Source organism: Megalops cyprinoides, chromosome 21, assembly GCF_013368585.1.
Source record: "Megalops cyprinoides isolate fMegCyp1 chromosome 21, fMegCyp1.pri, whole genome shotgun sequence".
Classification (NCBI taxonomy): domain Eukaryota; kingdom Metazoa; phylum Chordata; class Actinopteri; order Elopiformes; family Megalopidae; genus Megalops; species Megalops cyprinoides.
The window spans coordinates 8,778,968-8,794,462 of record NC_050603.1 but is presented as its reverse complement, the minus strand read 5'-3'; the positions used below and the strand labels follow the sequence as shown (position 1 = coordinate 8,794,462).

General features: G+C 41.4%; 1 protein-coding gene across 1 annotated transcript; it reads left to right on the top strand.

The window, feature by feature from the left end:
• The first annotated feature begins 646 nt into the window (after nt 1-646).
• Nucleotides 647-14,199, top strand: LOC118796593 (lysine-specific histone demethylase 1B). The gene is made up of 21 exons (XM_036555569.1): nt 647-833; nt 1,325-1,473; nt 2,795-2,916; nt 3,298-3,387; nt 3,835-3,946; nt 4,919-5,032; nt 5,128-5,166; nt 5,619-5,808; nt 6,397-6,581; nt 7,121-7,291; nt 8,288-8,362; nt 8,814-8,948; nt 9,765-9,936; nt 10,428-10,555; nt 11,448-11,579; nt 11,954-12,028; nt 12,229-12,345; nt 12,449-12,574; nt 12,801-12,923; nt 13,321-13,473; nt 13,830-14,199. The coding sequence occupies exons 1-21, from the start codon at nt 779-781 to the stop codon at nt 13,911-13,913; spliced, it is 2,547 nt and encodes an 848-aa protein (XP_036411462.1). The 5' UTR covers nt 647-778; the 3' UTR covers nt 13,914-14,199.
• The last annotated feature ends 1,296 nt before the right edge of the window (nt 14,200-15,495 follow it).

Genomic DNA, 15,495 nt, shown 5'->3' with positions numbered 1-15,495 from the left:
GTGCAGAGGGAGGCAATCATTGCCAACAAACTTCCTAAATGGCTGTCCTTCGCATTGGAATATAACGCTGTGCAGCCTAAACCCCGAAAAATATTTTGTTGTGTAAACTGAACAAATGAAGTTCAAAAAGCAAGCAGCATAAATGTAGAAATAAAAAGACTCTCCCAGATCTAGACAGAAATAAAGGTTTGGGAAGCTCTGAACAGTTAGGCTACTTGTTTAATCCACTAGAATGGCATTAACGTGCGAGGATATTTACAAACTCGAATGCTGTAATTAACTTTTTAATGTTGATCCATTAATTGACAAACAACCTTTGGACACTAAGTGTCAATTGTCAATTTATACAATTGTGTACGTGTGTGTCTGGACATAGATGCGTGTGTGCGTTTGTGTGTGTTTAATTGGATAACGGTAACCACACAGAATGCTTTGGAAACCTCAATGTGGTTATATAGAAAAATGAGATACTACAAGGCCGAGTTACACCACAGAATGAAGGAAACACTGTATCGTGTGATGCTTTGCAGTAGCTATACGATTACTTTTATTTTGACGTTCGTAGTTCGCAAAAAAAAAAAAAAAAAAAAATCGTAACCCGGAAGTACAACTCGTTGTCACTGGCTTGACGCTGATCTGGCGCTGGTGTCAAGTTCATACTCGTTTTGATGAGAGTGTAAAAATAAAGATGGTAGTTAGCTAACCTGCATAAATACCTTAGTTCAGTAAACGTGTTCAGCTAGGTAGCTAGCTGGTTACTTTTCTACGTCCGGAACAAATGAACACTGGTGCATCGATAGAGGAAAAGCACATTTTAATGCAATCAGATGCAGGTCAGTTCTTTTGGCTATGGACTCCATAACCATTGTTATCAATCTAGTTAGCTGGCTAGCTATTATTTGTCAAGCAATTGTCATCAGCTTGCTGCAGTGCCAAGAAAGTTGCTTACGGCACACTGTAGCTGAAATGTAGCTGTAGAAGCTAGTTAAATGGATATGTTGTATCCCCTTCGAGAATTTAAGCCATACTAGCGGATCAAGCTGACTGTCTAGCTAAGTTAGCGACACCCAACATGACATTAGTTTCCCGATTCAGATTGTTCTGTTAGCCAGCTAGCCAGCATGGAAATTAGCTAACGGGTCACCTAGCTACCTAGATAGTCTTGCTGACTACATTAACATTTCGGGGCGGTTGGTCCTACATTTTCCTTGGTTTAATGCGCGGCGTTATTATTACTGTTTTTGTTTTTGCATATCGTCCGTGCGTAGTGCCATTGCTGTTCAACGTTGCTCATCATTTCATGAATACTATTTTATTGGATTAGATTGTACGGGCACCGTGTCGGGTGCACGGGCGCGGCCCAAGAAGAGAGCTGTAGGTGTGGAGTCAGCTGCAGTCGAGAACCAGCTGGTACGTTCTTCTGGGAGACAGGTCAACGTCAGAACGAAGCGCTGCAGTAACTCTCCGGGCCAAGTAGGTGCATGCAGAGCTTTGTCGGAACACCATATGACTTGTAATAGGTTTATCAGTTGCAATTAGTTGGCTGATGGAGGTAAAGTTGCTCATTGGTTGTGCTCTGGATAGAGACTGGGAATTTTGACCAGGTTGAAGGAATAGCTCGTATGTCAGAAAACATGACCCCCACAGGGCAATGTTTTTTGTGCTTTTGCACCGACAATGAAAATGACATTTCACCCTCTGTTAGGATTCCAGATTTTTTTCCCCTGCTTGTTATCCTTCCAGGCTCCAGCAGATAGAGCCATGTCAATGCTTGAGCTGCCACAGTGAATTTTGTGCAAATACAGCCTAGTTTATAGCTAGCTCTGATTATTGTCGCTTGCAGCAGTGTTTCCTTATTATTAGTTTTGATGTTACATTACTCTTTGTAGGGAATTTGATTGTTTATTTTTGTTGGTCACTGTGTTAAAGTGGATGGGACAGCTCTGTTAGCAGACCTTAGCAAGGTGGTGCTTCAGGATATTAGACAGCATATGAGGTAGGAAATAGGAGGCTTCCTGTGGGTTTCATTCAAATGAAGACACAATCATAAGTGATCTTGAATCAATTATCTAAACAGACCCTTAAATAATAAACCAAAGTCCTTCAACAGCCTGAGTCACTGTTCTTGTTCCTTAAACTGTCATCTTGACAATAGCATCAATATTTCTTTCTAAAATTGTAGTCAAAAATGAAAATGATTGCACCTTTTTCAGAAATATATTTTTGGAAGCTCTTACACTTCCTTTTCTTTAGCATTTCATTTTAGTTCCAGAGTGCAGGGCTGCCAACAAAATTTTTACATTTATGAGAATATCCTGGCAGCAGTTACACTCATAATAATCATACGCTTAGTTTTTACAGCAGTCTTTTCCCCCATCACAGTGCGCATACTCTTATTATGTGTTGGTGTTACTAGAAGTAATTATCAATGAAAATATAACAATATATATTTATATACTTTTAAACAGAACGCAAGCAGTTCGTGGTGTGAAGTGAGAACAATGTCAGCTTATTTTATCCTCAGTTTTATACCTATGGTTGTCATTTTGTCCCCAAATTATGGTTCTCAAAAGGGTTTGATGTAGAAATCTAGAAAAAGACCAATTTCATCCTCAGTTGTTCTTTTTTCCTCTTGTTTTTGCCCCTTGTTGAAGTATTTTAATTATTTATATTACTTATATTTAAGTATTTTAATTTTAAAATTGTAAGGAAGAAGAGTACAGGGTACATTCCCTGGCTAGCTCACAAGCCACCTCTCAGGCAAGCATTTCTTTTTCACATTCCTTTCTTTCAGACCAAAAGGAAAGCGACAGACACAGAGGAAGATGAAGACCAGTCAGAGAAGAAGTACAGGAAGTGTGAAAAGGCTGGCTGCTCGGCCACATACCCGGTGTGCTTTGCCAGTGCGTCTGAAAGGTCTGTGCTCAAGCATAATCAGCCATCATCTAGTACACTTTCTTGTTATACCAATGGCAAGGTGCAAGGTTACGTATCCTTGTTCCATTACATTACATTATTGCCATTTAGCAGATGCTCTTATCCAGAGTGACTTATCTATGTTACAGTTTTTATATGTACACCTGGATATTTACTGAGGCAGTTCTAGGTTAAGTACCTTGACCATGGGTACAGTAGCAGTCCCCCAGCAGGCAATCGAACCAGCAACCTTCTGGTTACAAGCCCTGCTCCTTACCAGCATGCTACACTGCCGCCCTTTCCAGCTATGTTGTGTCATCTTAGAGGTTACCCTCTGGGAAGAAGACTAAGTAATTGCTTTATTTTCCTCAATCGTTTCAGGTGTGCCAAAAATGGGTACACGTCTCGATGGTACCACTTGTCCTGCGGAGAGCACTTCTGTAATGAATGCTTTGACCACTACTACAGGAGGTAAGATAATGGTTAGAATTATCACTGGATTGCGAGTGATCATGCAGTGGTAACATGAGAGCTGGAAACACAGGAGACAGATGTCTTTTAAAATAAAAAAAAATATATATAAAAAATTTTAAATGATCACTGCTCTTACCCTGTTATCGCTTGTTTTTCCATTACATGAAATGACAAATCATCAAATGGTAGATTGCTGTAAATCAGTCAAAAGACAGGCATATTCATATAGTCTTCGTACGAAACACTGAGCCATTTTTTTGTTTCCACAGTCGCACTCTGCTTACCGTTCACAGCAAGCCTAGGGAGCTGTTTTTGCGCGTTCATTATTTTTACACTGGTGAACAACAACAAGCCTTGGTGGCTAGATGCCAAGGACTTTCATGCATATGCCCCATCGTCTCTAGGGGTTTTCGCTAATGTGAATTTTCTGTTCCTGACTTGAAGTCATAAAGACGGCTATGAGAAGTATGCCAGCTGGAAGAGGATTTGGACAGGCAACGGGAAAAGTGAGCCCAGTCTGAAAGCGTTTATGGCTGACCAGCAGCTTCCATACTGGGTGAGTACAGCTCTGCATTCTGTTGAAAGGGGAATATCATACGTTACGTTACATGCATTTAGCAGACGCTCTTATCCAGAGAGACTTCCAGCACAAAAAAAAAAAAAAAAACAGAATTGTATCCGTTCAAGCCGAATGAGCAACAGTGTCAGACCAGGCTAACGACACTCCCAGACCAGTGAATGTGAGCATAACGCTGTTGAAGCCCTCCCGCAAGTTAACTTGTGCAACCTGACTACACAGCCTCACTACCATACATCACAGTCACTAGGTCAGAGAATCCAAAACACATTGCGATACAACCCATAAACAAACAGAAAGTAATACAAGTAGCAGGTTGTGAGGCTGGATACTCCTCATACCTGGTGTAAGGATCGAGATGCAGATGACTGCGGCATTAACATGTTGTCGAACAGCTGGAGAAGGTTGATTTACCCCTGCAGAAAAATACTGGAAATACTGATTTAAATCACTCGGTAAGCAGTATTAGAATAGGTACAATTAAAGGTGTATTCAAAAGTCCCGTTAAATTGGAAAACTATGAAAAAGTTCATAGAATAATTCACAGAAGGATAGATGCGGTTTTAATCCGTGTTTTTGTTTATTGATATGGATAGAGGAACATCAATGCTTCAATGCCCCACATTGGATTAAGATTCAAAACACAAATGAGACGAGGCGTACAATAAATTTCATGGTAAATTTGCATGCTCTTACCCCCAATCAATGGCATTCTGTTTAATCACCAAAAACGTAACCAATTTCTCCGAGCTACTTCTTGAAAACAATCTTACTCAAAATATACTTTGACATGTAAAGTTGAAACATTAACATTCAGGCATAATAAAAAAAAAAAAAACAAAAAAACTCCGTTGAGAATGACTAAAAAAGAACACTCACATCATTGAAGGCTTCTTGCATCCTTCGATCCTCCCAACACAGTTGTGTACAGCAGTATGTGTTCCGCTGCAGGTCCAGTGCACCAAGCCAGACTGCGGAAAGTGGAGACAGCTGACCAAGGAGATCCAGCTCACTTCCACATTAGCAACAACATATCGCTGCGGGATGAAGTTTAACAATGTCAAGGTAAAAAAAAAAAAAAAAAGGCATGAAAGGAGATCTTTGTCAACTGTGCTGAGGTCATGGCTTGTGTGGTAATGTTTTGTGGTGTCATTACTTAGAGTGAAGGTCCAGATCAGTGCTCCCAGCCAGAAGACATGGTGAGTGAGCAATACGCCAGCCTGTTCTAAAGTGCATGAAGTCTGACACACTGATCTCTGATTCATCAACATCAGTAGATACAAATAAATATTTTCCACATATCTTTAACAGAAAGCAAGAGTATGCCTCTCCTGAATTGATTCATAATGCTGTGATCATTTGTCTTAAATACCCAGTGAAGACATGTCCTAATTCAGAGTCTTCAGATTCAGTCTCAGAGTCATAGAGAGGGTGTTGCATAGTGGTAAGGACTTGTAACCGAAAGGTTGCCGGTTTCATTCCCTGTTGGGGCACTGCTGTTGTACTCTTGGGCAAGCTGCTTAACCCAGAATTGCATCAGTAAATATCCAGCTGTATAAATGGGTAACAGGTGAATTGTAATCTATGTAAGTCACTCTGAATAAGAGCTGCTAAATGCCAATAATGTAGTAATGTAATCTTGTGTCTCCAGAGGGTGGCTGAAGTGATTGACAGCTGGTGGCATTCCATGCTGATCCTGCCCCCGCTGCTGAAAGAGAGCCCGGCCAACGCCTTCCTGACTGCGTATTACCCTGACTGCGTGGGCATGAGTCCCTCCAGCTCCCCCAGCAACATTTCACACGAGCTGAAGGTGGAGCACTGCAGGGTCATCCAGCCTCAGAGTAAGAACGCTTGTGTTGTGGCCAGGAACGCTTGTGTTGTGGGTCCATGAGAAGGGGGGTGGCGGGGGGGGAATTCTGTACATGTTTGCACTGCACTAAGGAGCTGTATTTAGATAGCTCGTAACACCCTTCACCCTTTCAATGATCTCTGATCCCTTACATTACATTACATTACAGTAATGTAATCCAGGAGTAAGGGATGGGAGAGCAGCTTGCTCGGAGAGTGCCAATCTGATATTGGTGTTTCTGAGCGGTGTGGAAAGTGAGCTTGTGCTTTGGAATGCATCTGGAGTGTGAGGAATGTACATTCTTTGTGAATGAAATGTGAATTTCAAGGCAGGTCCACATCTGATAAAATGAACTGAACGTGTGCACTGAAGGGGAAGTAACCAGTATATGCTTAATTGTGAAACGTCCTGTAACCTTTATTAAATAAAACCTAACATTTTGGACCGCGGCCCGTCAGCACTGAGGTGAACACATGTGCTGCAGCAATATCTTCAGAGTTTCTGGATTTTAAAAAAAGAATCATTTTGTTTGTTGTTGTAGAAGTTGTTCTGGCCGCAATAACTGGTGTGCCGTGTGCAGTTCCAGGACTGTGCCCGTATTTCCAGCCTTTTTACCAGCCTAATGAGTGCGGCAAGGCCCTCTGTGTGCGGCCTGACATGATGGAGCTGGACGAACTATATGAGTTCCCGGAGTACTCCCGGGACCCCACCATGTACCTGGCCCTGCGTAACCTCATCCTGGCCTCCTGGCACAGAGACTGCAAGGTAAAACCTTGGAATATTGAGGCACTGTCAGGGGGAAACCTGCATGATCAGGGTTCCTGAGGAACACAGACAGGGCTAAGTATTCAGTAGAGAAGAGGGGGTGTCAGTCTCTTACCATACATGTGTACCTTTACATTAGACAGAGCTAGGCCACCAGTCATCATGGCTTCCTGTGGAATAAGTGCTTCCTCTTACTGGGATGGCATGTATGCCATCCGTGAAGTTAAGGGTTTGCACTGCATACCCCATACCTATACAGCAGCAAGGGAAAAGCCCTCTTGGTGTTTCTTGCAGAAAACTATGACAATGACCTTGAGGTCTGACTCCTTATAGACATCTACTGCTTTAACATCTATTCACATGCAGCTTCATGTGGCCACCCAATAAATGGGAAAAACTGTCTTCCTTATTTTTCGTCTTCCACTTCTCATTCTGCTTCTTTACCGTCGTAATTCCAAGCCACCTTAAAAACACCGCACGTTTTGTGTTACAATGGCAAAATTCACGCCTCTGAATGTCCTCATCTCTGGTGTCCCCAGGAGGTGCTGACCCCTCAGAAGTGCGCGCCCCACATCATCGTGAGAGGGCTAGTCCGGGTACGCTGTGTGCAGGAGGTGGACAGGGTGCTCTACTTCATGACCAGGAAGGGCCTGATCAACACGGGGCTCTTATCCGTTAAGCAGCCCTTACTGCCCGACCACTACCACAATGTATGTGTCTCCATCTGAACATATATAAAATTCACATGTAGAGGAATTAGACCAACATATAAAAAGGATTGATTGGTGTTATAAGGGCTTTAATGGTGTTGTGCTGACACTCACTGGTCTGGGAGTGTTGTTAGCCTGGTCTGACACTGTTCAAGCTCATTCATCTTAAATGGATATACTTCTGTTCTATTAGGCTGGAAGTCTCTATGGATAAGAGTGTCTGCTAAATGAATTAATGTAATGTAACGTATATCCTGTGAAACTAATAACCAGTGCATGAGATTCCTTGTTTTTGGTAATTTTACTGGTCTGCACTTCAAAATCTGTATGAAGCATACAGATATGACCTACATTATATGGACAAAAGTATTTGGCTACAACTGTTTTTCAGGGTTTGGGCTAGGCCCCTTATCTCCAGTGAAGGGCAATCTTAATGCTTCAGCATACCAAGACATTTTGGACAATGCTATGCTTCCAACTTTGTGGCAACAGTTTGGGGAAGACCCTTTTCTATTCCAACATGACTGTGCCCCAGTGCACAAAACAAGGATTATAAAGACATGGTTTGATGAGTTCGATGTGGAAGAACTTGACTGGCCCGCACAGAGCCCTGACCTCAACCCCATCGAGCACCTTTGGGATGAACTGGAAAGGAGATTGCGAGCCAGGCCTTCTCTTTCATCATCAGTGCCTGACCTCATAAATGCTCTACAGAATGAATGGGCACAAATTCCCACAGAAACACTCCAACAACAAAATCTTGTGGAAAGCCTTCCAAGAAGAGTGGAAGCTGTTATACCTGCAAAAGGGGGACCAACTCCATATTAAAGTATATGTATTTGAATACAGTGTCATTACAGTCCCTGTTGGTGTAATGGTCAGACGTCCGAATACTTTTGTCCATATAGTGTATGCTGTGTGGTAGAGCTGATTTATATGTATTGCAGTATGTATGCATGTATTGAAGTGCAGGCATTGTGGTGTTTGTTCTTACAGAAGAAGGTAGTTGTGATTGGGGCTGGAGCGTCAGGGCTGGCTGCAGCTCGTCAGATGAAGAACTTTGGCATGCAGGTGAGCCCCCGGGAGTCATGCAGCACGCCTGAGAATATGGTACTCAGAGGTGGTTGCCGTTTGGATTCACATTAGATTTACATGGAAATACCAGACTAGCTTCCTAGTGGAAAACGTATTCAGCAGATGTTAGATCAGCCCAATTGAATTGTGGTCACAAATGTTTCTGGTACATTTTTTGAATTTGTAAAAAAAAAAAAAAAAAAAAAAGTAAATGAATTATTATTGAATATTCAGTGCTATTCTTTTAATGCTGTTATACTGAAATGGTGCAAACACCTTATGACCAATAAATTGGCAATATCCTGTACAGGTAAACCTATACCTATGTAATGTAAACACACACAAAGACATCCCTTCTGTAAAAAAGCAAATATCAGCTAATTTTCTTCCCACTTTGACATGTGATCTGGCTGAAATGCATCAGGCACTCCTGACTCTTTGTTTCCAGGTCGTTGTGCTGGAGGCGAGGGATCGTATCGGCGGGCGAGTTTGGGACGATACGTCTCTCGGGGTGACGGTGGGACGAGGAGCCCAGATTGTCAACGGCTGCGTCAACAATCCCATTGGACTAATGTGTGAGCAAGTGGGTTTCTGGAGTGTGAGACTCCACTACAAATCAAAAACAAGTTACTCCAACTCTGTTGAATGCACTGTTAACGTAAATCTACCTGAGTCCTCTGATTCTGTTCTCAAATAGCCCCCCATCTCCCTTTATTGATATCCAAATATATGTTAAGAGCTAAGAATTTCCTGTAACTCTATCGTCAGGACTCTCTTCAGCAGAGAGAACTGTTCCTTCTCAGTTCCAAGTCATTTTTTTTTTTATTCTTTATTCTTAAGGCATTCTTTTCTTTGCCTGTGAGGTTACAATGTCCTGGGTGTCCAAGAGCTCATCAGCCCTCATGCTGCTGTCAGAATCATTACCATCTAGGTCTTGCAAGGGCTGAATCGCTGGAAAGAATTTTGGAAGATGTCGCCTCTGCCCATTAATGTCCTTGCTCTGAGAATTGCCTGCTGTCACCTCTCTGTCTCTCCCCATCTGATCTCAGCTCACCCCCTGTCTGTTTTTTGTGGTGTGCTCAAAGGCACACTATATATCTCTTCAAAGTCAGCCAAAATCTTTGTTACTCTGGAGGTCAGCCAGTTGGTTCCCATGTTCACTTATTTCGGCCTTGAGGTGCTCAACTAGTCATGTGGCATTTTTACTTTATGTAATCACTCGCTTTTCCCACAAAGACTTTAAGTGACGGTTTGGACATCTCGTTAGTGATTTTAAGTTTATGTGACATTCAAACAGTTCTAGTAATTGTAGTGCTGCAGCCCCTTAGATAGTTTAATGTTAACAAGTGATACATACATGCTGCGTTCATGTTCCACTCTGGTCTCTCTCGTTTTGTAGTTGGGTATTAAGATGCACAAGCTGGGGGATAGATGTGACCTGATCCAGGAAGGCGGGAAGGCCACTGACCCAGCCATAGACAAGCGCATGGACTTCCACTTCAACGCCATCCTGGATGTAGTGTCAGAATGGAGGAAGGACAAGTCTCAACACCAAGACATCCCACTGGGAGGTACAAAAGAATTAATGAGTTGTTCATGAATTCATGATTTCCGACAGGGGCACTTTTCAGTTGTCTGTTATGTCAGATGCTCATACTAAAGTCCTGGCCTCCTCCTCCTGACTTTAAGGGACCACACGTGAAGCTCTGAAAGGCTGAAATATGTCAATGTTCTGTCCAGCTTCAGTAACATTGAAATTTTACATGTGTTACTTGTGCAAAAAATTGTGTACGTATTGTGTGGTTGCATTTATGTCAAATCATCAAGGGATGACCAAGGGTAATAATTTGTATTTGTAACCTATATAGAGCATGTGAGCCATCATAGTGTGTTTTTTTCACTAGTATATTGAGATACCCCTGAGATAGTTGTGTATAGCTGTTGTTGAAATGAGGGTTGATTATACAGGGAGTAGAAGCACATGCACGATGTTGTGTGTTTTTGTTTTTCCATCAGTCTCAAATTTTAATATATTTTTAACCCCCTCCTGTTTTCTAAAAAGAAAAAATCCAGGAGGTGTATAAAAATTTCCTCCAGGAGTCGGGTATTCAGTTCAGTGAGCTGGAAGAGAAGGTTCTTCAGTTTCATCTCAGCAACCTGGAGTATGCCTGTGGCAGTAACCTGGATCAGGTACGTCTCAGCTGTTGACCCAACGCACTGTATTGACACAACAGAGATTAGCTGGATTACCAAAACCAGCGTTAAAGTATCAGGTGTGCGCCTTCATGAACGCCCATTGGAATGGTGCCAGGCGAATAGCGTTAACACAGCGGAAATACCAGCATACCACATTGTGATCCCAATAGTTCTTTATTTTTTTAAAGGAGCACCAACAATGTTTAAACCACTGTGATTTTTGCCAGATCCACAAAACTGCCCATTTTGTCAACATGGAAAGTGGTGACAGTATAATCACTGGTGTTTAAGGCATTGGTCTTCTCCTGTTCTTTGTGGTTAGCTGTAGTTCAACAAGCAATTCTGTGATACTAGAAATTAGAATGTGTTTGAAGTGGCTATTGAGAGGGTGAAAATGCAATGAAATTAAAGAGCAAATGATATTCCCTTCTATATTTGTATGTATAGAAAAATCTGTATAGAAAATAATTATCTTTTTTTAAAACATGTAAAAGCCTGACTGATGTTAAGGGCTTAAAGTCATTTTCAGGTGAAGGCACCCATAAAATGAACTCAGTGCTAGACTACAATTAGGTCTCGCACAATTTTAACAGGAAAATCAAAAATTGGCTGAAAGAAACATGAAAGGTGTTATGTTCATGTGAATAAACTTTATACTTAAAGTGATTTTAGGTTTCAATCAAGTAATCATGTTTCATGTATAGTTGTTGGCAAAGAGTTCTGCTGCTGGAAGTGGGAATTGGCTGTAGACTCTATAGAGATGTGACATTTTAACAGCATTTATTTCTGTTTGTTGAATAAATAAGTCAATAGGTAGTAATGGTGGCAGATAGATAGTACATAACAGTGTGGAAAGCAGAACTCACAATGTTTGTTGCTTTCTCAGGTTTCGGCGCGGTCCTGGGACCACAATGAGTTCTTTGCCCAGTTCTCAGGAGACCACACACTGCTCACCCAGGGGTACTCATCTATACTCAACAAGCTGGCCGAGGGCCTCGACATCTGCCTAAAAACCCCAGTGCGTGTCACTACTGTTTTAATCTGACTGTCACACAATAATTGTTTTCTCCATAGAGTTTGCCTAAGGTTAAAGTTTAGTTAATTTTTTTTTAAGTGTATCTATTTGAGCAGAAATTGTAATAATTAAAAATGGAAAGCCTTAATGGCTGTGGAAGTAGTGGGGTAGTCCCATATTTTCATTTCTCTACAATTTTATATCGTACAATTAATACACAATTTAATAATAAATATTACAAATGTACTTTTACATATCATTTCACAGTGGTAGGTAGAGGAATGTTGAAGAATGGATATGGAAAATGGAGTCATTCAAGCAATTAAGCAACAGTATTCAACTAAAAATAACTTAAATGCTAATGGTATTATTTGTAGGTTCAAGCAATTGATTACATGGGGGATGTGGTCAAAGTCACTTCATCCAATGGATCCCAGTGGACAGCACAGAAAGTGAGTCATTTCAGAGTTTAAACATTACATTTCATTCACCCTCGCTTGCCTCACACAGTCGTTTGTTATTTCTTGTCATTTATGTGGTGACCAAATATGTTAAAGTTTTTCAAGAGGCATGATTCATATGGAAAAACTTCTCTGAACTGAAACTGCTGCAACTGTGGTACTGCAATGTAGATTAAGTTGCTTTCTTTTAGGTGCTGGTGACAGTCCCGTTAGCTTTGCTTCAGAAGAACGTCATTCAGTTTAACCCTCCACTTCCTGAGAGGAAGCTTAAGGCCATTAACAGCCTTGGTGCTGGAGTCATCGAGAAGGTGAGGGCAAGGCCAGAATGATTTTTTTTTTGTGAGTAGTCATGGGAGCAAAACCTGTGTCTTATTATTCTTGTGACGCTATGTTTTTTTCTGTCTTTTCCAGATTGCCTTGCAGTTTCCCTACAGATTCTGGGACAGCAAAATCCAAGGTGCAGACTATTTCGGCCATGTTCCTCCTTGCCCAGAACAGAGGGGGATGTTCAGTGTGTTCTACGACATGGATCCACAGGTCAGACAGTTGGGATAAACCACGAGCTTTCAGTACTCATGGATCCTTATTCCCCAGAACCTTCATTAGTTCACCAGTTCCAGAATTTGTGAACACTCTGTCATAATGTCTAAAGGGGAGTGCGTTCTGTCAAGAATCTGACTGCATCCTAGGGTCTGTATTGCTATTTCTGGTGATGCCTGTGCCAGCTGTTCAGTCATGTTTTCTGTGCCTGTTTGATCTGCAGAGAAAGCAGTGTGTCCTCATGTCAGTCATCACTGGAGATGCCGTGGCCACCATCAGGGATCTGGGGGACAAGCAGGTGGTCGGTCTGTGCATGAATGTCCTACGCGAGCTGTTCAAGGAACAGGTAAAGGTGAAGGGGACCACCCCCTGAGTGAGAGCAGGCTTTGATCACATTAGGTTGTAATTTAAACCCATTCCCTTCCACAGCGATGGAAGCTACACAGATGCTTTTAAATGTAGCTCTGCATATCTGAAACATATTTTAAAACTGAGTTGTAGGCCAGTTTTAAACCCTGTCTTAACCCAGTCAGGCTAATGAGACTGTCCCCGTTATCAAAATGACTATCACGGGAACTACAGGATTGGTAATGCATTTGAGCATTCATCCTCTTGTAACCCCATGTTCTGTCACACCAGCATCCAAGACTTTAGGGACGGAGGAGGCAGATCTTGTTGATAATATACCCTATGCTGAAAACCTATCTTTTTTTTTTTTATTTCTTATCCCGTACTCTATGTAGGAAGTTCCAGAGCCTGTGAAATACTTTGTGACACATTGGAGCAAAGACCTGTGGTCCCAGATGTCTTACAGCTTTGTGAAGACAGGGGGCAGTGGTGAGGCCTATGACGTCATTGCTGAAGAAGTACAGGGTAAAGTGTTCTTTGCTGGAGAGGTAGGTCTCCTTTATCGTTAAAACATTGGACAATATATGTATCATGAGCATCAGTACAGATTTCAGCTATAGCCAAGTCACTTGTGAGAAAATCAAATCAAATTGCTTCATAAATAGAGCTTCCATTACTGCTACACAGTCTGCCATCATAACGGTATGTTGGATTTGTAAATTATTAAATACTTCATAGATACATTTCAAAAAAAAAATGCAGACATTGATTTCTTACAGGCTTATTATGATAACAACAATCTCCTGCAGAAGGGCAGTCATTGCCCTGTTCACATGAAAACCAAATGCTAATTTAGACAGTAATGGTAACGTTCGTTGTCATTTGTTCATTTGTTTGTTCACAGGCAACCAACCGACACTTCCCCCAAACGGTCACAGGAGCGTATCTGAGCGGTGTGAGGGAAGCCAGTAAAATCGCTGCTTCGTAACCCTTTTACAGTACACACGTGGTGACTGAACACCTGACAACTGCTGCCACAAGACTCTGCTGTACACCATTCACCAATCAGGCTCCTTGTGCAACGGCACCATTATGTCGTAGTCACAGGACTACCGTCTTTCTCAGGATGTGCTGTGGTGCTCTTATCCAAGTTCATCGTGCGGATCATACTGATTCAGAGTGGAGAAGAACCACCTTTGCTACATTGGTCAGTTTTTACTCGTGGCGTAAAGTTGAATGAAAGGGTTAAATTGTGATGAAACACTAAATCGTGATCGCCGGTTTGCGTTGTGTCAGGATTTCAAATTGCGGATTTAGCACTTTTCCGTTAATAATGAACATTAACACTGAGATTCAGCTGTTTGCACAAAATGGTGCTGGTACAGACTTTGTACAGTCAGCTATTTACAAATCATTGGAAGACCTTACTTATGTTTGATGTCGATTTCTAAGAATCTTGTCTACACATCTGTGGGCACAGATTTACTCTGTCAAGGATTACCTTTCATATACCCAACTGGTTTTTAAAATATTTCCTTTTTGACATATAATAACTAATGTATTTCTGAGCACTTGGGAGATGCTACACAACTATACTATTTGGTTGGAGAAATGTGCTGTTGGTTATTGTTAACATTATTTTATGACTAATATGTATATATTTTTTCTGTTCGCTCTGTTCGCTGTGTCCTTATTTAGCTGGTGTAGTATTGCCTATTTGACTAATTATATGTGCAGCTATTAAGTTGTTTATTTCAACATGTTTGTATTTATAAACCAACTGACAATGTATTTATAAGCTGATAATATAAATATAAAGTGACATTATCTACCAAATTTCTGGGGAATGTGTGGTCCAGTTTTACAGCTTTTATGCTAAAAACATTTTTTCATGACAGTTCTTTGCACAAATGGCACATGTCTTGTTACTCACCTCACATTTATTAAGAGCAGGCCAAAATGGCAGTTTGCAAAATAAAAAGTTAATTGTCAAATAATTCACAACAATGCAGTATTTGATGCATAAAGTAAAATTCCATTCTGATTTCGACAGAACGTGTGCCCGGCGTGAAACTTAACTCCTCCCCTGTGACCTCTATGTGGCTCTGTACTCGTCTGTGCCTCTATTGCCTTTAATTCCACCGGAAGACTCTTCTATAGAACACAAACCCCATTTACACTACAGAGGGAGCCACCTTTTTTCCATCTCATAGTACTGTCAAAGCTGTTTAGCCAGCATCTAGCGGCTTTTTTGGAGGTATTTTTATTGCTGCCTCGAAGCTTTTGATTGCACAGGCACTGGTGAGATACATGGTGGTGCTGTAACAGTCCAAAAATGTGCAAAAATCTTTTAAAAATCACTAGTATGTCAGAGGTCCTAAAAGGAGGTTTCCGGTTCTCACTGAATCTTTTTGCGCTGGTACGTACTGTTGCAATGCTAATGCGTCCGAAATTTGGACAAAGGCCAATAAAGTCACAGCGTTTGTGCATTTATGTAGACTATATAAAGCTAAATTTAAATTTATTCAACCACTAAATTTAACACTTACATTTGATACATGCGTATTGCT

Excerpts from the sequence above, each read along its gene's own strand:
- LOC118796593 (XM_036555569.1), top strand. The coding sequence starts at position 779 with ATGAACACTGGTGCATCGATAGAGGAAAAGCACATTTTAATGCAATCA. Across the intron at positions 11,580-11,953 it reads ACATCTGCCTAAAAACCCCA|GTTCAAGCAATTGATTACAT; the intron begins GTGCGTGTCACT and ends TATTATTTGTAG. Across the intron at positions 12,924-13,320 it reads GCGAGCTGTTCAAGGAACAG|GAAGTTCCAGAGCCTGTGAA; the intron begins GTAAAGGTGAAG and ends TACTCTATGTAG.